The sequence below is a fragment of the Sinohyriopsis cumingii genome, chromosome 15 (genome assembly GCF_028554795.1).
Source record: "Sinohyriopsis cumingii isolate HCF-2022 chromosome 15, ASM2855479v2, whole genome shotgun sequence".
NCBI classification, from domain to species: Eukaryota; Metazoa; Mollusca; class Bivalvia; order Unionida; family Unionidae; genus Sinohyriopsis; species Sinohyriopsis cumingii.
The window spans coordinates 72,319,172-72,343,278 of NC_142975.1; the positions used below are offsets into that span (position 1 = coordinate 72,319,172).

General features: G+C 34.8%; 1 protein-coding gene across 2 annotated transcripts; it reads right to left on the reverse strand.

Annotated features, from left to right (window-relative positions):
* Nucleotides 1-9,073: 9,073 nt before the first annotated feature.
* Nucleotides 9,074-23,120, reverse strand: LOC149782055 (heat shock 70 kDa protein 12A-like). 2 transcript variants are annotated; one of them, XM_089933479.1, is made up of 5 exons: nt 22,964-23,120; nt 16,882-17,193; nt 13,862-14,083; nt 13,148-13,295; nt 9,074-11,328 (listed from the first exon to the last, which is right to left on the reverse strand). In XM_089933479.1, the coding sequence occupies exons 1-5, from the start codon at nt 22,964-22,966 to the stop codon at nt 10,268-10,270; spliced, it is 1,746 nt and encodes a 581-aa protein (XP_089789605.1). In that variant the 5' UTR covers nt 22,967-23,120; the 3' UTR covers nt 9,074-10,267. The 2 variants fall into 2 exon arrangements, with proteins under 2 accessions (XP_089789605.1, XP_089789604.1); XM_089933478.1 differs by lacking the exon at nt 22,964-23,120 and adding an exon at nt 22,481-22,632.
* Between the last annotated feature and the right edge of the window lie 987 nt (nt 23,121-24,107).

Here is a 24,107-nt window from a genome sequence, read left to right on the forward strand (position 1 = left end):
TTTGTTACTTGCATTGCTCGTCATTGGTTTGTCTGCATTCTCTCTTTTTGCTTGATTTCGAACCTCCCGAATGAAGGATGATATGTCAGGGTCGGTTGATTTGATGGTATTGCTATTAGCATTGCTTTCATTTTAATGGGTATTTTACCTGTTTCTTATTATCGTTTGAGGGCAAGGGAAAGGGTTCCGTTGTCAGCTGGTTAAGGGGATTGTCTTGGGAGCGGGTATGGGCGGGCCTAGGATTAGGTATAACAGAGCGTTGTGGCGCTGGTTCCTTTTCAATTGAAAAAGAATTCCTTGATTTATTCCCAGCTTGTGCAGTTACCAGACCTATGGCAAAAAAAGCTCTTGAGAATGATGTTGATAAGAAAAATATTCCTTTAGCTGACACATGTATTGGTCAGGCTTTTGTTGGTCACTCCTTGTATGAATCACTCAGAATGTATTGATCTCAGTGATCCTCTTTTAACGACTCATTCTCTTTATTCAAATCAGGGTGATAAACGACAATCACTTGTCGTCGAACAGGAAAAAGATCCTGAGATATCCTGTTTGTTTCAAAAGGTCATTATTGCAACTGAACCCACTGCAGTTTCTGTCTGTTATTTCATTAAAAATGGAATTCTTATGAGAAAATGGAGACCTCCTGAGGTACCTGCTGATGTTGAATGGTCAGTGAACTATCAAATTGTAGTACCAAAACCTTATAGACAGGAAATACTTAGTCTGGCCCATGAAACTCCGTTAGCTGGTCATTTAGGGATCAGTTAAACTTATTACAAGATCTTAACTCATTTCGATTGGCCAAAAATCAAAATTGATGTTAGTAAATATTGTAGATCGTGTCATACCTGTCAAATGGTAGGAAAACCAAATCAGATAATCCCGCAGCCTCATCTATAACCTATTCCTGCATTTGAAGAACCATTTAGGGGATGTCCATTAATTATGTCAACAATTTTTAGGCAATTTTTTACCCCTCCCCCCCTTGTCAACAACTGTCAAACTTTCAGTGACCCCCCCCCCCCCATAAAATTTTATACGGCTGGCTTTTAAGCTAAAAATATGCTACAAATAGCATTATGGAAATTAAAAGTCTACAAATAAATTTTAATACATTTTTTTTTACTTGTTTAACAGATTTCAAATTGATCATAACACTTTGAATTCATGAAAAAATCAAGAGTTTATATTCTAGCTTCTATCATCTTTCCATAGGGAAGCAAAATGTTCCTCAATTGTTATAATGGGCATAGTGGCTGATTTTTTGTAAAAAAAATAACATTGTTGACGTCAATTTATCTTGAACTCCACCCTCCCCCATGTCAACAATTGTCAAACGTCTTCAAACCCCCTCCCCCTATTTTGTTGACATAATTAATGGACGACCCCTTAGTAGAATTATGGTATATTGTGTTGGTCCCTTACCTAAGACCAAGTCAGGCAACCAATACAAGCTGACCATTATGTATGCATCACCAAGGTTTCCAGAGGCAATTCCCTTGATGAATATAAAATCTGAAACTTTAGCAAAAGCTTTGTTAAAGATTTTTACTCAATTTGGCCTTCCCAAAATTGTCCAATCGGGTCAAGGGTTAAATTGTAGGTCTGGGACTTTCCAGCCTATATTGCTTGCATTTGGCATTCAGCAATTCATGTCAGAAGTGAAGTTTTGGTTTGACAGAACTAAAATGGAGAGAATTCTTTCGTTTGATACAATTTCGTGTTCTGTCTCTCTTGCCCATTCTTCATTTTTTTTCTTCAGATTAGATATTACGGCCTTTACAAGGTTAATAAGAAAATGAATGAATTAAATGATAATATTAGTGCTCCTGGATCTAAATGAATTATAGGAGTACCAGTATATTGAAAGAGATAGTCATGTTAAACATGAATTAATTTAGTTGTGCCTGTCCCACTCATTGAAGATTTATGTGACGGCATATCATCGGATTCTTCTGACAATTGGAGGACAAATCTTCGGAATTCAGAAATTATGAAAGATCTGGACCAGACGCTTCCACTTTTGCAAGAGGAAGAAAGAAATCAACTTAAACAGTTATTATTTGAATATGAGCACTTATTTCCAGATGTTCCTACAAGGAGAAACTCATTTTTCCATGACGTTGAAATTGTAAATTCTAAACCTGTCAAACAGCATAGTGTGAACCCTCTGAAACAGGAATACTTGAAAAAAGAAATTCAATAATTGCTGGAGAATGATTTTATAGAGCACAGTAAAAGTGACTGGAGTTCAGCATGCATACTTGTTCCAAAACCAGGTTAAACTTTCCGTATGTGTAGGTATAATAGGAAGGTGAATAGTGACAAAAACAGATTCCTTCCCATTACCAAGAATTGATGACTATATTGATAAGATCGGAAATGTCAAGTATATCACCAAGTTTGACCTTATGAAGGGATTTTGGAAAATTCCACTAACAGAAAGAGCAAAGGAAATTTCGGCATTCGTAACTTCAGCTGGAATGTATCAATATAAAGTGATGCCGTTTGGAATGAAAGGGTTACCATGTACATTTCAACGTCTCATGAATATGATTAATTCTGATGAGGTCATCATCTACAACGACACTGGAAAGAAAATTTAGCAACAATTTGGAAATTCTTTGACAAATTCACTGATGCAGGTTTAACAAAATATCTAAAGGTGATTTCTGCCGTGCTAGTGTAACTTTTCTAGGACACATCGTGGGACATGGACAAGTTAAACCTATAAACACTAAGGTCAAGGCTATCTCTGTGCCTGTAAATAAAAAGCAACTGATGCTATGTTTTGGTATGGCCGGATTCTATCGAACATTTTGTTCCAATTTTTCTACAATTGCTGAACACCTGAAAAAGTTATTGAGTAAGAAAAATAAATTCCTTTGGACTGAAAATGTCAGGAAGCTTTTGACAAGTTAAAAGCCATACTTAAAAGTACGCCAGTTCTTACAGCTCCAAATTTCAGCCAGTCGTTTAACTTGTCTGTTGATGCAAGTGATGTTGGGGTTGGAACAGTCTTGATTAAAGAAGATGAAAATGGCATTGATCATCCAGTGTGCTATTTTTCTAAGAAATCAAACAAGCACCAAAGAAATTACTCAACAATCGAGAAGGAATGTTTGGATTTGAGATTGGCATTACAACCTTTTGAAGTTTACCTTAGCTCTGCTCCTTCTTCGATTATTGTATTTAATGACCACAACCCAAGTACTTTCATCGGCAAGATGAAAAATAAAATGTCAAAGAAAACTAAGGTGGAGTTTGTTGTTACAGGAATATAATCTTGACATCAGGCACAGCAAGAGAAAAAATAATTTAATAATAGACGGACTTTCCAGTGCATAACAATGTATTATTTCATGTACACTGTGTGTCATTTATACGAGTTCTTTTTAACCTCATGTATAATTAGTCTGTGGTAAAAAGAAAGCTTTATGCATAAATCTTTCTTTTTCTTTCTGGGCGGAAGTGTTATGTATATTTGATTAATTATATCTGATCTAATATATATTTATTTCAATTTAATTGTTTGTTGGTCAGTTTTAATTTTTTTGAAAATTTTTCATTACATGTTATTGTAATGTAAATGTATTCACTAGAGATGATACTTTTTCCAGAGAATAGTTTGACCTTGACTGATCGTTTTGTAAACATCCAGGTATCGATCTATATCCTGACCTTGATTCGAAATTAGTAGCATCCAACTTTTTGATGACTATGAAACAAATGAAATAAATGTGTCTCTGAAACCGAACCAACAGAATCAGAAGTGGAAATTAAAAAAACACTGAAAGTGTCAAAGAGAGCAGATTTACAGAAGTGGACGAACAATTTGTCTCAAAAGTTTGTTTGAGAGCATGAAAATGTGAATACCAGATTCAAGAGACTGTGAGACATAAAACTATTAGAAGAAACAATGAGACGCGCCCTATACATCAAGTGCCGCCAACTGCCCCGAACAGCATTCTCTTAAAATATTTCCATTCAGTTCGCCAGAATGATGGAAGTCAATACGAGCTGAAAACATTGAGAGATGAAAAAGGGCATACATATTGACTGATAACACACAATAGAATTCAAAGAATAATGTATGAGCAAATAAAATGATGCATAGCGCGACCGATATACATTCGATTTGTTAAAACATAAATGAATTTTCGAATGAGTGCAAGAATGAATAACTAATTACCCAAAAAATATAACGTAATGAACAAGAATTTTATCCATAGTTTTAAAAGGTAAATTAAGAATTTTATTCATAGTTTTAAAAGGTAAATTACCTTATAAATTAAATAATTTGACTCATAAAGCAATTTAGGCCCTCGCCAACATGGATGACATATGATAAAAAAAAAACAGAGAGAGAGGGAGAGAGAGAGAGAGATTTCTTACCCAAGGTACATGGCTTTTTTTAATTAATTATTATTTTTATAGGTATGATGGGAAGTTTTGAACGATATCTGAGACAAAACATATACAATTGTAGTTTAATTTATGGCCCTGATTTTTTCAAGCAAGAGAGGCCCTAAAAAGTAAACAGACTTAAAGAGAAAAGAAAAGGAAACAAACACTAAACTGATGATGCTATATCTGATGATGACATAAAAAAAGGTATAAATACTCGCTTTTGGACCCCAGCACACCGTCTTGTTTACTGTACACTTCATGGTTTAATAATATTTTGCACTTTGGGGTACGGGAAGGGGGCGAAGAACACAGAAACATAAAGTGGGGAGATGTATCATTAAAGCAAGATTGCGAACTTTAACTAGAATACTTAGAGTTTAACGAGAGACAGACGAAGATGATGACAGGGGACGACATAAAAAAACGAGAAATGAAAATAGAAAGATGTTTGCTAACCCTCTATTTCCAGACAGATGTCCGGTAACTTTCTACGAATATTTTATGAACAAATGTCCAAGCGATTTTTGTAAACCTGGCAATCCATTTTACCTTACCCCTGTAACTTACGTGCATGCAATGGCTTTTACATGCACCAGTTGGTGCCAGAAAGCTTAACTCGCTAATTTAAAAAAATGGCTATGAAAGTAAACTTGCCCGGAAATATCTTTGTCAGAGACTAATAGAAAACAATGTTCGATATACTCAGGCTATACACTTCACTGGCCACAAAAATCCCAACTCTCTCAACAACAACAGAAAACTTAGTAATAGCCAGAAATGTGTTATGTAAATTGAATCAAACATGTGCATGCAATCTTTGAGGAAAATAATGCGGTGACCACCAGAGGAAATCATTTATCCATCCACACGTTATTCCACAAATCAATTTTCTTGAAGCAGATCCTTCCACTGCTAGTAGGAACACTTGCCATATTTCCAAGACAGAAAATATAAATTTTCCAAGAAAACGTGAACTTGAAACTTCATCTAATGGTTATCAGCTAGGGTCTGTATTTGGAGGGTCTTTCATACAGGGTGGTAGTTTTACACTCAATATTAATTACAACACATGTATGTCGCAAACAGGTTCACCACCTCCAAAGAGAAGGAGAGTTATATATGATAGTGATTCGGATCTCTAATTACCCGTGAATATCCCAAGCACGTACACTCATGCTACATGTAACTTTTCTATATAACAATAGAGGTGTGGGCCAGTATCGTTTCATTCTTTACCATATAATTTTCTAAATTGGAACTGATGAAAATGAAACATTTTCTTGTAATAAATATTAACTATTTTTTGTTAATTTCACATAACAGCCATATATTAAATGTGTTAATAACTCAGTACTATGCAGTGTTTTATATTGTTGTTTGTTTGTTTTTTTGGCTTACGCGTAGAAACGGCGTTTTCTCGGATTACACGGTCACGCCACATTCCTCATTAACATATTTGTATTAATGCATCGCATGTAAACATTTGCACGTGAACTACATTGCACAAGTGAGAAGTTCATTTTACTTTAAAGGAAATTATTGGGCGAGAAAAAGAATCTACGTTGGGGTTTGTACCGAGACAAGGAAATCTCAGTCGCGAAGTTACATTATATGTTTCACCCCACCCACCCCCGGCAAGCCTCGATGGGAGACAAATAATGTAACCCCCAGACTGGGATTTCCTTTCCTCGGTGCAGACCCCAACATAGATTCTATTAGTCTATATCTCTCCTGTATTTGCCTATCCCTAGTGTAGCGCGTATTCAGGTCGGCCCCATGATACATTGTCACCAATGTCAGTACCGTGACGTCATCTCACGTGCTTCATTCCTAATATCCCTATACAACAACCCAACATTCCCTTGTCGCTATACCGGACCAACATTTTCCATGTTCAATTTCCTTTGACGCTAAACATTCCTAGTGTGATCTGAAAAGTCTTGATGCTAAACATTTTTAATGGGGTCTGTAATGTATTTTCTAATTTACCGCCATAAAATACTTAGCTACAAGTGCATATGAGTGTCGAATCATACTAGAAGAAATACATGACTTTTTTTAGCCACTAACATGGACACAACATCTCCAAACACCAGCACAAGTTATATTGCATTTTCTGGAAATATATTTTAAGGAAACGACAGAAATATTTACTACAAGTGAGCTTTCCAATCCGTTGTATTCATGTGAGTGCTTTGTCATCCTAAGCAAAGGCCAAGAGCCTAAACATTAAAAAAGAAACAAGTGCTTTCCGTTTAGACTAAGATGCTACTTTCTGTTAAATGCGAACAACTCTCTTTACTGGTTAACAAATCGCAAGAAAATTTGTAAACAATGCAAAGTTTGACTTTTCTGTAGACTAAAACAGACGGCAGAAACAGCTCAATTAGCGGTGAGATAACTTAAAACTGATTGTTCAAAGATTGATGAATATTGATCCCCCTTCTTTGTTCGTGCATATTATATGCATTAATGTTGCATGGGATATGTGAATCTGGTAAAGGATTGTTTTACTTGGTATGGATACAAAGCGATCACCATATTTTAGATTAAAACGTATAGTTTATTTAATCATTGAGGACCGTGCGAAATACATTAGTGCAAATTTATTGTTGAATTCATGTATGCACATAGAATATTGAACCTTGACCTTTCTACTGCTCCCCTAATGTTTTTAAATTAAACTAAATATATGCTGTCATGTCTGGTAAACTGATTATTCATAAATCAGCCTGTACTTGAATATTTTACAAGCTGCATATTTGCAAGCTTGATTGCACAATGTTTAGCCCCCAGATGTATTTTCGAGTATAGATTATATGAAAATAAGACATTATTTATTCTGAGCTGATTTTGAGAAAGCATATTTTTAGATTGCCTGTTTCATTAGAAGTTAATATAATCATATTATCAATGTGCTGAGTGTATGAACGAGTCTTGACTGTAATGTTATTTCAGAGTTTAAAGGATTATTAACAGTGCAAAAGGAATCGAAAAATATATATACAAGCTAGAATGTTTACTAAAACGTATTCGAAGACAAATTTGAAGCGTAAACAGTAGGTTCAAATTACATAAATAAAATAAATTAATAGATGTGAGCTCTCTCTCTCTCTCTCTCTCTCTCTCTCTCTCTATATATATATATATATATATTCCGTCAGCCTTCAGGATGTTATTTAAAAAAGTACTGATTTATGGGGGAGGGAGGTTGAAAACGCCACACAGTAATTAAACACAATTTGCATAAAATACATTGAACATAATTGTAAAGCTATCAAATATAGGAAACTAATAGAATATATTGATCTTATTTATATCTACCACACTGAAAAATACCTTTATGCAATTAGATAAGTTAGAATTGCAAAAACAAGTTAGAATTGCAAAACCACGAAGTGAACCTTTACAAAGACAGAGCACAATGTGTGAATGGATACAACGTAAGAATTAAAGAGTCATTTGACAATGATATTCTTCAAAAGCATACATTCATGCTTTACGCATAATGATGACAGTAAACTACATGCATGAAAGCGTAGGAACCTTTGACATGGTCAACATAAATGCGTTAAACTATTTCAGAAAGATGGTGGGGCTTAATAAAATAAAGATGGTATCTATTATATGACTAGTCTACATATCACTTTACCTGTATGATTGTAGAATCTTTCTTAGAAATATGTGTCATATGACTGGATAAGTTATGGAGAGTGTACAATGATGCAATGAACATAGTGCTATTTTCTGAGTGGCTTTGTTTTTACTAGAAGCAAACATGTTGTATTTACATGCCTATATTACTAAAACTGAGAGTAAAGGTTTATATAACAGAGTTGCCTTTGTAATGAAAACCTTAAGCATTGTTAACGCAGGTGATAATTTATCATTTCCAAATAGCATGCGTTCATTTTGGGAATTTCCAACATTGTTCTCTTTGAATTAGCAAAGCTTTGAATATTTTTAATTCTAACAATCGTGCTTTTCGTAGGTTAATAAAAAATGCATTATTTGCCCTTAGAAGATGTATATTTATTCCATATTGTCAAGTAAATAATTGTCAAGTCAGGCGTATGAACTTTAAAGTATGTTAACAGCATAACTAGATTCCCAAGCCTTACTGTACGAGTCTCACTTTGCTATGTCTTCTGTGCGTGAACAAAATTGCACGCATTGCTCGTAGGGAGCTAGCTAGTCGAGTATTTGAGTGTAATATCTACGCCATTGGATGCCGGTACTTTAGAATTGCTCTCCTAGCACCTAAAGATACCCCTTACTGAAGGCAAAGCTAATTCATAGCGTGACAAGAATTTAAGCAAGAGTAATGACTTTGTAAAACTAATGTGCGAGACAAGACCTTATAAACGTCTTTGCTGTATATGCGATCTAGGGGGCATACAAATCTTAAAGTTCATTCATTTTGGGGTGTTTAGAGACATTTTTAAAAAATAGGTACATGTGCATCTTGAATATCAGTTCTCCATAAATAATTGCATAGGTATTTGTTGAATGGTTCATACGTTATGGTTGATTGTGGACAAATGAATGTTACTCTATCAAAACTTAAGTAGGAAAGAAAAGACCTTAAAGAAGCGCAGATATAGAGAATATCAAATGGGTAATGATGTAATACTGAATTTATAAAACAAGATAAATAATGTTGATAGTATATTCTGTTTATTACATATTTTGTATTTAATGGAAATATTACAGATAGAAAGAAGAACAAATAAGTGCGTTTATTTTGAACCCTATGATGCACTTTTAATTTGTTGCTCGTAGAAAATAGTCTGATCATTTAGTCAAAATCTTTGCTCAGTTCTATAAACATCACATTTAGAGATATTAATTTTGTACACATTATAAATCAGAGAGTATCTTTTCTTCCAAATAAATAGAATATTTGACGCCGACAGCATGTTTCAATACAGAATGCCCAGTGTAAGTTTCGTGTGATGTCACAACCTGATTTGTGGCTAGACGATCAATGTTAACTGCTAAAAAGTGACATTTTCACTACTAAGTATTTGTTGGATATTCATGATTGCTGGGTGCAGAAGTTCCATATTTACTGTAATGTATTTGTCACTGGATATTTGCATTATTTGACTGAGAACAGCATATTACAGTAGGCAAATTTTGAGTCGGAATTGCATCACAGAGGAAGAAACGTTAGATCGTTTGAGCTATTTTACTGCGTAAAATGCTGTGGTTCTGTTGAGAGACTAGTTTATATTCACACTTTTCTGTGAGAGTTGACTTTATATACTCAAAGAAGTTAACATTTAAACTACTCTAATTAACAAGGTATATTCCATGTTACGTGGATAACGACCATCCCTCCCCCACGTCCGCTATCAATTGTTATATACCCCTAGTTGTATTTGTTGTTGTTGCTGTTATTGTTGTCTGGTGTTTAGCGCCTATTTTCGTGGCATTGTATGGTATGCATGGAGTTAACTGGGCATATTCAGACAGATCTGACCTCTCTCCAATTTCCTTTGAGCAATCAATTTAAAAAATGGTCGTCAGAATGTTGACAGCAATAGCAAAACCAAAATTTCCAGAAGGCTGGGTAAAGACAATGTTCCCATGATCGCAGCCAGTCATTAAAGAGAATGCTGCTCAACAACTTTATAGGCTTATTTGTACCAATCAGCATCACATAAATTGATATGTTAACATGTTGATATATCAAAAATATTAAACTGCAGAAACTATATGTAAAGTGCACTGAATGTGTGATAAATATCTAAATGTCATTTCAACTGTCATATGAAATTAAATGACCGTTTTTCCCAACTATAAAGCATTTCTTTTTCGGAATAACAAGGTGCACACATTTTCAACGAATCTATTCGATGAAATCAATCTTTGCATTTGTTGCTTTCCCGGATTTTTTGTCTCTGGCTTCCACTTGGACTTCTGTCCCGCCAAACTTGAAGCTGACCTCTACTGCGTTTTCCTTATTTGATTCTCCCATGACATCCACTGTAATTTTTCCCAGCTCCTTACACCCTTCATCCGTTACATATTTGGGATTGCTGTCATTCGAGGAATAAAAAGTAAAACTTACACACTTTTGCCCAGTCTTTTGCGGTTTATATACCATCGGGACTTGTTTTTCGTTGAGCTTTACACTTTGGCCTTTGTGAACATGGATATCAAATATATCGACACAGAGATCTTCATTTCCAACATGCTTTTTCTTGTCTTCACTATGTTTACCCTTTACAAAAGCCACAGATGTTTTCACACCATAGCTGAACCTACATACCCTGTGCCCAATTGCTGCTGGGTTATGGCCAAATAAAACGGCTCCTTTAAGAACAGCAAGACCCGCTTGTGGTGGTACAATAACCCTCTTTTCAGGAAAAAGCATTCTTACCATTTCCTGCAACATTTTCGATTCCGAGAAACCACCAACCATCATAATTGTGTTTACATTCTTCAGCGACTTGTCACTGAATATAAGCTGGAGATGGCTACCAGTCTTTTGTAAGGCGTCTGCAAAGAATCCTTTCATAACATGAGACTCCATTCTAATTTTATCAGACATTGGTGTTACACTTTGGGACCATTTGCTCTTCGACTGGATTGATGTTGCTAAAGTTTTATGGTTCTCGCTCTCAAAGAGTTCATTTAGTGTACCAGGAAGACGGGTTGTCACTTTTAAATCCTTTATTGGTTCAATTGTTCTCTTCTTTTGTTCAAATTCCCGACAGAGGTACAGATAGTCATCCATATGATTCCTCTTAAAATTCTCAAATACTGACCTTCCAACCAAATCCTTTAGGAAAGACAAGTATTCCTTGTTAACTTCTGTACCACCCCAAGCACCACCGTTTGATCGGTATATTTCATTAAGTGATCCGTCACTCATGACTTCATGGGCAATAATGTCAATGGTACCCCCTGGAAGAAAGTGGAACACAATATAGAAAAGTGAGACATTTGCAAGCAAATCTTTACTCACACTTACGACACAAAAAGATGTTAACGGCACAAGCTGAAAATGGTTTCACAACGTTTAGAGCTATAAAAAAACTCTTTGTCTGAAGAAAAGCCAAACGCACAATAAGAACAATTCTTGACTCTTACGTGTTAAAATCGCTAGGTGGAGTTTACAATAAGATAGAATAATAAGTGACAATAAAAATCGAGATGTATACCGTGTCTAGAACATACAGAACGAACAGTCTTTTGACCAAACTCCTGGTTGGGAACAACTGAAGGAACACCACGTGAAGAGAGATCAACGCAATCTACTAGATTGGGTAGATAGATTATGTGAGAAGAAAATGTGTCCATGTGCCTGTTCATGTAAATAAATAAAGGTTTTCATGAAACAGAATTCCGAATATGGTCATCTTGCATTCCAGCATCACCAAATATTCTCGTCAGGTAGATGTATTTACACGTTAAAAATATGTTTCCATGTTTACTGTAAATGACGAACACCTATGATCATGAATCAAAAGTGCTTGAGGGAATAAAGGAAGCACATAAATGTTATCCTGTTGAATTTCTATGTTTAGTTGTTGTTGTTGTGGGGTTTAACGCCATTTTTCAGCACACGATAGGCTATGCATGGCGGCCAGAATAAATGGTGGAGGAAGAACCCGGGAAAACCCCGGAAAGAACCACCGACCCACGAGAAGCTACTGACAAGCTTTCTCACATACCCACATTTGCCGAATCCTAGATTCGAACCCACGCAGACAGAGGTGGGATGGCAGTGATCCGTAACGGAGAACGCTTTAGACCACTCGGCCACTCGGGGCTTTAGACCACTCGGCCACTCGGGGCCTATTAAATGTGCTTAGTATTCTGCTCAAGTGACAATTATCATTTCCATTTACTGTCACAACTTAAAAATATCTCAGTATGGGTTTTGTAAAGTACAAGGCACAAAGGTCATGTAGGCATTCAACACCCGCTTTTTCAGTAATGGCTATCATTTTTTTTAAATTTGATTCTACATACCTTTAAGTAGCAATTATTTACTTTATTTGAATTAGTATACATCCATATGCCTTTGGAAGGTCATTATTTAGACGCCCTGAGATTCACATACGGCAAAATCAATCTTAAAGTAAGTAGACGTGTTTTGGCGAAATGACCCTAAAGGTGTGATCCAGTACAATCCAGATTTAATGTCCCGCACTGTGATGTCACAATGAAAGCTACGCATATTGATAAACAAATTCGTATTACCCTCGATTCTGACGATTCCATTCTACGCGCTCTATTTTGACCCAAGTTTAGTACAATGTTACCATTGTAAATGTCCATAATGATAGACAGTTTTCGTCTGGAAGTGTATTGGTGACGGTTTATGTGCAGAACATTCAATAATCATGATATGACATGTATTAAAGATAATTAGTGTTAAGTTTTAAAAAAAAAACAGTTTATATTTAATTTGTTTTGAGTAAATGTGCGTACATGACCAATGTGACTTATTCTATTAGGTCAAATCATGGTTTAATTTACGACAAGACCAATTATATTAAAAATATGTGTTCTTTAAAACTGAAAGTGTTCAAATCATTCTTATGCATAACGTTCGGCCTTGACAGTGAACAAAAGTTAATAAAATTGTTTTTATATGCCACACTCAAACTTGCTGACTATGTATTTTGTTAGCCTCCATCTTGTAATGAACTTCAAACTTTACTCTTTGTTTCTTTCTACTTGAACCTTCCCACCATAAAATGAAATATAAGCTTACCTCCAGCGTCAATGAGAATGTACTTTGCTCCTGGATGCAGCGTACGCGCTTCACCGTTATCTGCTGTCGTTAAAGGAATCGAGTTGCAATACAGGGAGGCGACCTCCGGCTCCAGAGCAAGCGTCAGCTGATTACTAGGGATGCCAGCCTATAAAATGAAATGTTAGACTATTAAACCATATTTGTTATGGAAGGTAATAGCCCATGGAAAATTAAATTCCTTATAGAAATAAATTCCTTATAGAAATAATGTCACCGTCTTCTCTAACACCAACATGTTACAAAAAGCAAGAAAAGATAACCTTGACAATTCTATTTACGTTGAAATTAGTACAGTTAGTACAATAATCCTCAGTTGTGTTTTGCTTAGTTTTCGTTTGCGAATTACTCATTTCTGACACTATGTTCGTGATGTATGCTTTACTAAAGGACTTGGATAGTTTCAACCTAACATGTAGGTTACATATGCGCTCCAAATTAACAATTATCTTGTCAATTTGTTTTTATTCAGCATGACGAAGCTTTTCTAATGGCCATGTGTTGCCTTAATGATTAACGTATTTCTATCTGGTCTGGTTTACAATTCGTTGGTTTTATTCGCAACATGTCATTCCTCCTGTTCTGTAGCAACATAGGTGATGGTTCGTTTCCTTAACTGAATGCAATCATATGTTTATATTAGTCTTCATTGCTACATTTCGTAATTTTATTTACCTCCGTTGCAGCCTGTCTCATAAACTGTTTGGCAGTTTCGTCCCAGATTGCTGGAACTGTAAGAACCCAACGAATCTGGCTTTTGTCCAGGATATTCATCATCGTCTTCCCGATGTCCACTAGAATATCATTCTTTAAATATTCGATGGTCAACGCGAAAACTCTCAAGGCAGGAAGAGTTTTACTATTCTCACTTTCAAGCATCATATCACGTTTGATTTTCTGAAGATAAGACATAAAGGATGATCAGCAATCATAAAACTGGCATTTGCACGTTCTTATGTGTATTATCACCCAGTTAGAAGGTATTTGTATCAAGTGGACTCAGACACATTTGCAGTAACCAAATAATGACATTGTTTTATCGTAAATTCTGGATCTCGCAACAAATACATAGGGGTTCTTAAGCAAATTAAATCCTTTATTCTCTTTTGCATTAAAGTAGCACGTTTTGATATACGAGTTAGTAAAGGAAACTCATAAGTAATACTCTGCATTAAACTAAGTTATTCAAAGCTATACTAGGGATTTAGTATGTTATATTTTATCAAGCAAATAACAAAATCAGAATAATTAAGTAATTAAATATACCATCAAAAGCAAACGAAAACTTGATCAAAAGACGCAGTCCACATAAACTGTCACAGTTTATTCATTGGTGATTGTATCGGGTGAACATTTTCATATATGCCATGGTGTTTTCGGACAGTACTTTCAACATAGCCCTGAGATAAATATGAATATAGAGCAATGAACATCGTTAAAGAGGCACATACTTCATTATATGATGCAAGAAAGCGACTCCACTTGTAATATTTCCATTTTAAAACTATTAACATTTTAAATGAAAAAGTGTGCTCTAAATCTTTGTGTGTATTTGTTATCGTAATTTTATGCAACAATGACGAAACGCCCATGGTCATGTTAACTTAAACACGCAGAAAAGACCTCAAAAACTGTCTGGTTTAAACTTTGCAATTTTATAAAATATTACTGCATAGATAACCTCGAATTGGCATATCTCTCAATACATGACCATCAGATTTCTTAACCCTGAACATCATATTATGCTAGATATTTACACACCTGCATACATTTAGGTAAGTGTAAGAGTTTCTATACAATAGAGATCAGAAAAGGATAATTTTCTTTCCAGTATGAATCACTGTAAAATAGTCTTTAAGTCGTGTTGCTTAACATACTGAATTTTTTATCAATCTCGTAAATATTTTTATTAGCCTTTCTTTTCGCATGCGCATATAAATAGGTATAGTTGCAAATAAAAAGTACTTGGAAAAGAATCAAAAATCATACTTGACTGGTTCTTACCGAGGTGAAACTAACTTACCGTATGTACTTCAATAATTGACAAGGGTGAAGTATTCGGGTATTAAATAAAATCGTTTAACCCTAAATTCACTATGGAATAAAAATTCACCATGGAATAAAAATTCACTATGGAATAAAAAGAAAAACAAAGCCTCATAGTGATAACACCATTTGATATTGTATTTGATTATATATATAAAAAAAAAACTGAATGGGACTTATATATTGTATATGAATACAAATAAACTGAATGGGACTTACTTATGTATTGTATATGAATACAAATAAACAAAATGGGACTTACTCATGTATTGTATATGAATACAAATAAACTGAATGGGACTTACTCATGTATTGTATATGAATACAAATAAACTGAATGGGACTTACTCATGTATTGTATATGAATACAAATAAACTGAATTGGACTTACTTATGTATTGTATATGAATACAAATAAACTGAATGGGACTTACTCATGTATTGTATATGAATACAAATAAACTGAATGGGACTTACTCATGTATTGTATATGAATACAAATAAACTGAATGGGACTTACTCATGTATTGTATATGAATACAAATAAACTGAATGGGACTTACTCATGTATTGTATATGAATACAAATAAACTGAATGGGACTTACTCATGTATTGTATATGAATACAAATAAACTGAATGGGACTTACTCATGTATTGTATATGAATACAAATAAACTAAATGGGACTTACTCGCATGAAAAGTTTTGTGTTAAAGAAAACTTAATTCAAACCAAATGAAACTTTCAGTGATCTCTGTCGCTGTAGTTGGTATCGTGTATATGTATTTACTTCAAGGCCAACTCAACGACTCACAGATGAAAATAATACTGCCATAGATGCCAATGGTGATGATGATTATGATGGTGTTGATAATAAATAGTTGTAAAATTCCCATACTTTCTTCTGTCAGGATATTTTGCAATGATTTTCAAATCATATTTTCATTAATTCTGCAACAGAAATTGCTTATGTCAACAAATTGTAGTACATACCACAAACCGCTAAGGGCGGATATATATAGTAGGGAAAAGCGTGCATCAGTCTTGAACCCCCAACCCTCCCCCACTTTTTCATGGTAGTAAATAAAATCATTGAAAATGTCCTGCATATTTCGTGATTACAGTGGAAATCAGACACAGATTATGAATCATCAGATTACACAGCGAACGCTCAAGTTTAGATTTTCTCAGACTATTCTCTTCCCTTTCCGCTATATGGGATCACTGACGTCTCTCAAAAAGTGCCGATTTCAAGAGTTCTCGTATGGAAAATCGTTGTTTTTTTCTTCACACACACACACACATCATGGACCAAAAGAAAATGCAGTTAGTGACTATTTAAAGCACTTCATCTTGAATTTGGAAGCAAATGTGCATGCAGCAAAATACACATATTAATATGACAAAGATCTAAACTCTGCATAGCAGATTTCAGTTACGTTTACCCGTTGTTTTAAGATAATGGTGCTATTACGGTTGGCTTACAATAATGTTTACTGCTTGGAAATCTCACCTTCACCTTGTGGAACTATTCGCGAACAACAACTGTCGTTCCAGCTTATGTTCCCAGATTCCAACAGGGGTTGTGGGCAACCATAGACTATTTTTCATGAAGGATTAACACCCTAATATATATATATATACTGACCTTGTCGTGTAAGAGCATCTTGAATCGTCTAAAGTAGTACCATTTATGTAACTCGTCTGCGTCGTCCTCTGCAAACTGAGCATACTTGTCCTCTGCCTCGTATCCAAACTTGTCCAAAGTTTTTCCATCCTCCCTGACAAGTATAGTCGTCGGAGCCTTGAAAGAAACGTTTTGACTGTCGTTCCAATTACGGCACATTATCTTCTCCAGGTTCTTTGGGTCCTTCTTGTAATCGTGCCTGAAGGAACACGCCCAGCTTGAATAGGTTGTGCCCAAATCAATGGCGGCAACCACAACATAATCCACATTTTCCTGTAATAATAATAATAATAATAATAACAGAGAGAAGTGTTTCCATAAACGTGGTCAGTCTTTTGTATTTTACACATGATAATTTCATACAGATAATATAACTGAAGAAAATCAATATAATAGAAGTATATTAGTTTCAGAATTTGAAAACTAATAGCATCCGCCCTTGTGTATATGCATTTTATGAAAAAGAAAGATTCAGACGATCTCCAATTAATTCGATACGCCAGTACGTCGTTTTGTGTTCACTGCAGCGAGAAATACACCACAGCTACGAATGTTATTGCAAGAGTTGTACTTTTCTTTAATAAGTAAATAAAAAATAGCAAGACTTGAAAGTACTTGTATGTTGGTTTTAATTCTAACTATCCTAAGAGGATTTAAGTCTGTAACGACTTCCCATCCAGATGACAAAAGTAAATTGATGATGGATATGATCGCTAAAACTATCAGCAAAAACACAAATAAATCAAAGTTTTATATGGGGCGATAATTGAAAGCATAGATTCCTAATTTAAGATCACCACCAGAAATGATTGCCAAGTAAGGAAATAATTTGTTGTTATTTGACATGGAAGAGCTGTAATCGCGAACAATAACCGCGGTGTATATCTATCCGTATTAAACAAGCCGACATTGTAAGTCACACAATCTTTTTAATGTCGTTTGACTGTGACAGTGTTACACGGTACATTCAACAAAGGTACTTTGTGGAAATTAGAAATAGTGTCTATTCATGTGTGGAGATTATATAAAACGGGTCTACTATACAAATATTTAATAAATGAGTGGCAACATGGACTTATTCATTAATACAAAGGATACAAAATTATATTTATGCTAATCGATTTTGTTTAAACTACGTCAATGTTAAACTAACAGTTTAAGAGATAATGGCAATACATAATGTCTGAACTGTGGACATGGAAATAGCTTGCACATGATTAAAAAAGATATCTTTAACAGTTAACATAAACTCACTTGTAGTATATATGTATTTACACGGACAGACAGTGAGACAAAGATAGATTTTTCAAACTGGCCATGAAATGGACAAATCTTACTTGTAATAATAATAAAATATAAGAAGAAAAAGAACTGGCAAGACAAAGCTATCCTTTACTAATTATCACATTTAAAGTAGCATCTCCCACCCTAGCAACGTGTTCAATTATTTAATACTCGCGATTTTCATCTATGCAAACGCGCCTACATTTAGCAAAGTCAGACATTTGCATCCCGTATCTAGCATGGTTTACGAGGAAAGTGAATCAGAAACATGCCGTCTCGGTGCAGAAAAAAATAAAAGAAGTAAAACTCTAAACAAGCATCACTAAAATTGTGGGGTGTTTTTATTTTTACTATTTTCTTTTGCAAGATGGTATCATTTGAAGTTTATAGGCTACAACTGCTCTATTTGTTACGTATTCCAATCTGTGCAATGTCCACTTTATCAATCCGCATAGGAATCTTGTTATGGACAATGCATATGTCTTCTTTTTAAATTAGTAATTACGTTGACAAAATACACAGCTTTGAAGCATTATATTCATCGACTAGATTTCCTAAAATGATCATAATATTTCAGAACTGCTTTTTTGGGGTGAAACAGAAATGAGCTTTCATCACATTTGCACAGACTGGAAGAAATCATATCCGTGCGGGGTTGTTTTTTTTTTTTGGGGGGGGGTTGGGGGGGGGTTGTGGTTTTTAAATAACAAAAAAACTCGGACGAATTTGTTTTTAGTAGATATAATGAAATGTTTCAAAGGTGAAGTGAAAATATTTTGCATGGTCACGCTTGAACTACTCCCATATATTTATTTAAAACAAGCAAATATCCTCTATGCTTTTCTAAATGTAATATTAATTTACATGGAGGAAAAAAATAACCACTTCTTCATTGAAACAATGACAGTCGTAGAGAAAACAAAGTATATTTTACCCAGTACAAATGGCAGTCGTCCATAGGATTAATAGCAAACTGCATTGCATTGGGTCAAGAAAAGGCAGATCTATTCCATTTCTCAACTCAGCTTCAGCTGTACAAAACATAATGTCTGATCTGCTCAGAAGTTTTTTGTGGTCCTTTTATGAAAATATTTCAGGAAGAGATTGGAGGTAAATAGTGTGGACGTGTCTCAAGTCACTTATTTAAATAATGAAAATAAAAATTATTAGCATGTATAAAGAATCGTAACAACAGTTATGTGAATTAAAATATACATTCAGCGAGAAGTGATATGGATCAGGGAGGCTTTCTGGTGCGAAACACGGATGTGACCTCAATAATCGTGTAGAACTTCTCATTTGCAAATTTATGAACATTTCACACACACGGACACAGATACGCACTCACACACATACATGATTACAAATATACACCAAACAGAACGGAAAGTGCCATGATCGTATTCTACCGGAGAATACTTCGTCATACTAACGTAACCTTAATAAATGCGAATAAATAGAGTTATCATACAGGTTAGAGATTTGAATTTGTACTCTACGGAGATTTGAACCCAGGTCCGTGGGTGAACGGCTCAGGCAAGGCGATGGATGCTATTTACCCGCAGACCAGGGTTCGAACTGAATAAGTCAATTATCTAGATCTGTGAGAGACAGAAAAAGTAAATAAATTAACGGGTTATTTTATTTGTTCGATTATGTAATGTATCATTAATTGATCTGATTTGACACATACATTATATAACTTAATCATCTGCTTAAAAATATGAATTTTATTGTCAGTGTATACGATTTTCAGAATATTATAACAAGTATGGTCAGGAAACATTTTAATATTGTGCAAACATATGCGTGAGGCAAAAAACGCAAATTAGTTATGGAAGAGTCTATAGCCTGTAGAAAGTCAAGCCAACAAATATACATTACTTGCTCATTAGTTTCGATTACTCTTTATTTTGACTATCGCTTTCTATCCTATAGCGATCTTTAAAAAGTGGTTGGAGTAAGAATCCCGTGCTCTTTAGGGTCAATGTCTTTAACCTTGTAGTAAAATGCAATAGTTTGTTTCGTCGGGAAAAAAAATTCTGACAACTCGATATCATTGCATCGTTTTCCTATTTTGTAATACTTCCAATTTCGATATCCTGGATATACACCAACACATTACAGGTGTATTAGAGATTTCATCAACTTAACCAAGGCGGTGTTCAGTACGAAAATAACTTTGCTGATTTCTCCACCCACTTTACTGTGTAAAATAACTAACCACTTGTTCAACGGTTTACTCCGCTGTCAGAGTGTTATATTTCTGTTAAAACCGTAGGTTCTAACTGTATTCCATTCAAGTGCATTTATCCATTTCATTCTTTATCTCATACAAATTATGTGCAGCTAATTGAAGGAATTTGATGTAAAATAGCCTTCTATCATTTTCTTTATTAAGAATCATCTTTTTCTTTTAAATTGTTCTTATTGTTGCTTTTTTCTGTTTTGCTTTTCTTTTTTCTATCTTGCTATCTGCACAGCAACAACTTCATACATTACACTAGCCCTTTCATCCGGGACTTTTGACTTTCTTCCTCCAGCAACACCTTCGGTATACCCTTGGTCACTAACTGATTCAATTTAAATCTGAGATATTCTCTAAAATTCATTTCCTTCTTTGTGAGAGTTCTCATTTTCATTGCAATGATATCCATTTTCTTTGGAAATAACATAACTGACAAATCGTCATTTTTAAACTGTTGTCTTGAACGTTGCACGCTAGACGTTTGCGTTCAAAATGAGATTTCGTATCGTGAAACACTCGAAATGGTGTGACCCTCCTCCGATTCACCTATCTTCTTCGTCTCTCTGTACTTGTATGTCTAAGTTGCATACTCGTGGAAAGGAGCTAAGTGTGTACCTACCTCGCTGTTCTTGTTATAAATTGTACATAAACAGGACATATGCATATCTTGTCAATCAGCGCATGCTCCGTGCGATTGAATGTCATATATAACAAAGTACCGCTGATGTTTCAAATATCGATATCGATCGTTGCTGTACAACTAGCAAACATTTAGGCAATTTTCTAATAGGGTAAACAGTGATTACGCAAAAATGAGGCTTTACTACCTGCATCTCGTCCACTCATAGACACCCGTACATTGCTGTCTTACAAGCTAGACACGGGCTAGGAAACTTGTCAGTTTAGAAAATCTCAGGAGGAAACATTTACTTAAATTTCACAAGTGTTGACCTTCAATTTGACAATGTATCAGTGGTGTAGCGCTAAATACAGAAGAGATCGCAGTGAAAAAAAAGTGCAGGAATGCACGTTATTCAGATTCGGGAGGGAGGGGACATTTGCGAACGCAAAAATTAGTAAACGCGCAGAAAAGTAAAGGAACACCGTTCTCATGCAATCCCACATCACCACAACCATATATGTCCCACTATATATTCATTAACTATATACAACAGTAAAATCAATTAATAGCAATTAAAATGTCACATTTTGTATCACAGTGTTCAAACCCCTCCCGCTGACCTAGATGGCTTCTAACGTGCCATTATCTTACCTGGACCAATCATCACTACTTTACAGGGATAACGTACATTACATACATACAGACAGACAGACATCAGGACGTAGCGGATAAATTTATTGATACGATACTGCATGGGGTAACCGAAAGTAATTAGGAGGCTGGTCAAATTAATCAATCAGTGTTTTTATATAAAATTTATTAATTTGCAAAATTGATTCAGATCCATTTGTTTACATAGAAATAATGGTCTTTCATCACTTACAGAACCAGGATGTGTGTGGTGTATATAAAATACCGCAATTTAAAAAATATTGAAGTCCCGTTTTGGCTGAAACGTAACTGTTATTGTAAAGTGTATGCATTATTTGCCTTGAATCTTAAAACATTTAAATTTTAACGCCGAGAATACCGGGATGGAGTTTTGTAGTGGGAAGTACAAGAGAACCTTTGAGAGAGAAAGAAAGAGAAGCGGAGCATATCATGTTTATAGTTTCAAAAGTTCCCTCTGGGATAGATAGGTCAAAATTATGAGATGAAAGCTTGATTTGGCAAGTCACATATTTACATTACAGTCAATATGAATGTAATTAGTTGTCTCGCAAATCTGATGTGCGATTTAAATCGGTTTACTTCTCCTGTAAATGTTAAGTTACATATATGATTCGTGTAACGTATAATTGCACTGTTATTATTTGTAGTATATGTTCCGGATCATTCAACTTAACGCAAATCTTGCAATCGATCACACTGTTTCATGACCACTTGGAGACCTGCTATTCACTTACCATTCTGAACTCTTCCCACAAATGGATACGCTTTATGGTAACGAACCGAGCAAACAACACATACTATAAGAAGTAGCTATTTCTAAGATTGCAATGTCTCAAATAAGGTATCAATTCTAGAGTAAGTGACAACTTGTATATTTCACCTCGGTGTGAATGTTCCCTAAAGAAAATCAATAGCAAACAACTCAACAGGGAAGTAAATGAGTCTTTTGCAGTCATAGTGTGGCCGTTCAATCACGTGATCAGTCTTGCGTTTGTGCGTTGGGGGAGATTAATACCGAGTAAATTGCATGTATATCTGATGTGCGATTTAAATCAGTTTACTTCTCCTGTAAATGTTAAGTTACATATATGATTCGTATAACGTATAATGCACTGTTATTATTTGTAGTATATGTTCCGGATCATTCAGCTTAACGCAAATCTTGCAATCGATCACACTATGTTTCATGACCACTTGGAGAACTACATTTTACTTACCATTCTGAACTCTTGCCACAAATAGATATGCTTTATGGTAACGAACCGAACAAACAACACATACTATAAGAAGTAGTTATTTCTAAAATTGCAATGTCTCAAATTAGGTATCAATTTCAGAGTAAGTGACAACGTGTATATTTTACATCGGCGTGAATGTTCCCTAAAGAAAACCAATAGCAACCAACTCAACAGGGAAGTAAATTAGTCTTTGTATTCATTGGGTGGCCGTTCAATCACGTGATCAGTCTTGCATTTGTGCATTGGGGGAGATTAATACCGAGTATATTGCATGTATATTTCAAGTCAGGTAAAATCAGGTAAGATTTTGTTTAGAATGTCACTTTACAGCATTTGCATGAACCTTATTGAGGTTATATACCTACGTCAACAGCGGTTTAGGGCTATGCGAGCTCAGCGCGAAATAAGGACGGGCCCCCAAAATATAATTTCTGTGTCTGTAAAAATATTCATAGAAAAATACATATTTTTTCAAAATGAAAGTTTTTTTTTAATAAAGAATCTGCTTTAATTATAATCTGTGTTAAACAAAGAAGAATACACGTTAAAAAAATCGTCCCCCACCCCCACCTTTCGCACCTCGCTAAAGCCGCTACTGCATACATGGAAAGCACGCACACATACATTAAAATATATAACATATATTAAGTCAGCTGCACTATGAAGACTGACAAATTACAATGTTACAATACTAAAACTCATACAACAGTAACATTATTCACAAATCACATTCATTCAATACTAAGACGAGCAACAGAAGAAGAAGAAAAAAACGACTTTACAAATTGCATTCCATGCAAATAATTCATAATATGCATGGCATGGATAATATAACATATGACGAATTGCATACAAACTACAAATACTTAATCTGAGATCAGATATATTACATACAAACTACAAATACGTAATCTGAGATCAGATAAATTACATACAAACTACAAATGCTTAATATGACATGAGATAAATTACACACGCAACATATACCATACATCAAGTCTGTGAAATAAAATTACACATATACATGATGACATTTAAAATTTAAAAGATTCAAAGGCTTCAATGGCAAACTAAAAAAAGAAAAAAAAACATAACTTATATAATCAATTGAGGCTATAGTATC

What these genes read in the sequence shown, in the direction of transcription:
- LOC149782055 (XM_089933479.1), bottom strand. An exon ending in TGAGACAGGCTGCAACGGAG is followed by an intron (nt 13,296 to 13,861) that starts GTAAATAAAATT and finishes TTCATTTTATAG; the next exon opens with GCTGGCATCCCTAGTAATCA. An exon ending in CATTCTCATTGACGCTGGAG is followed by an intron (nt 11,329 to 13,147) that starts GTAAGCTTATAT and finishes ACTTTCTTCCAG; the next exon opens with GGGGTACCATTGACATTATT.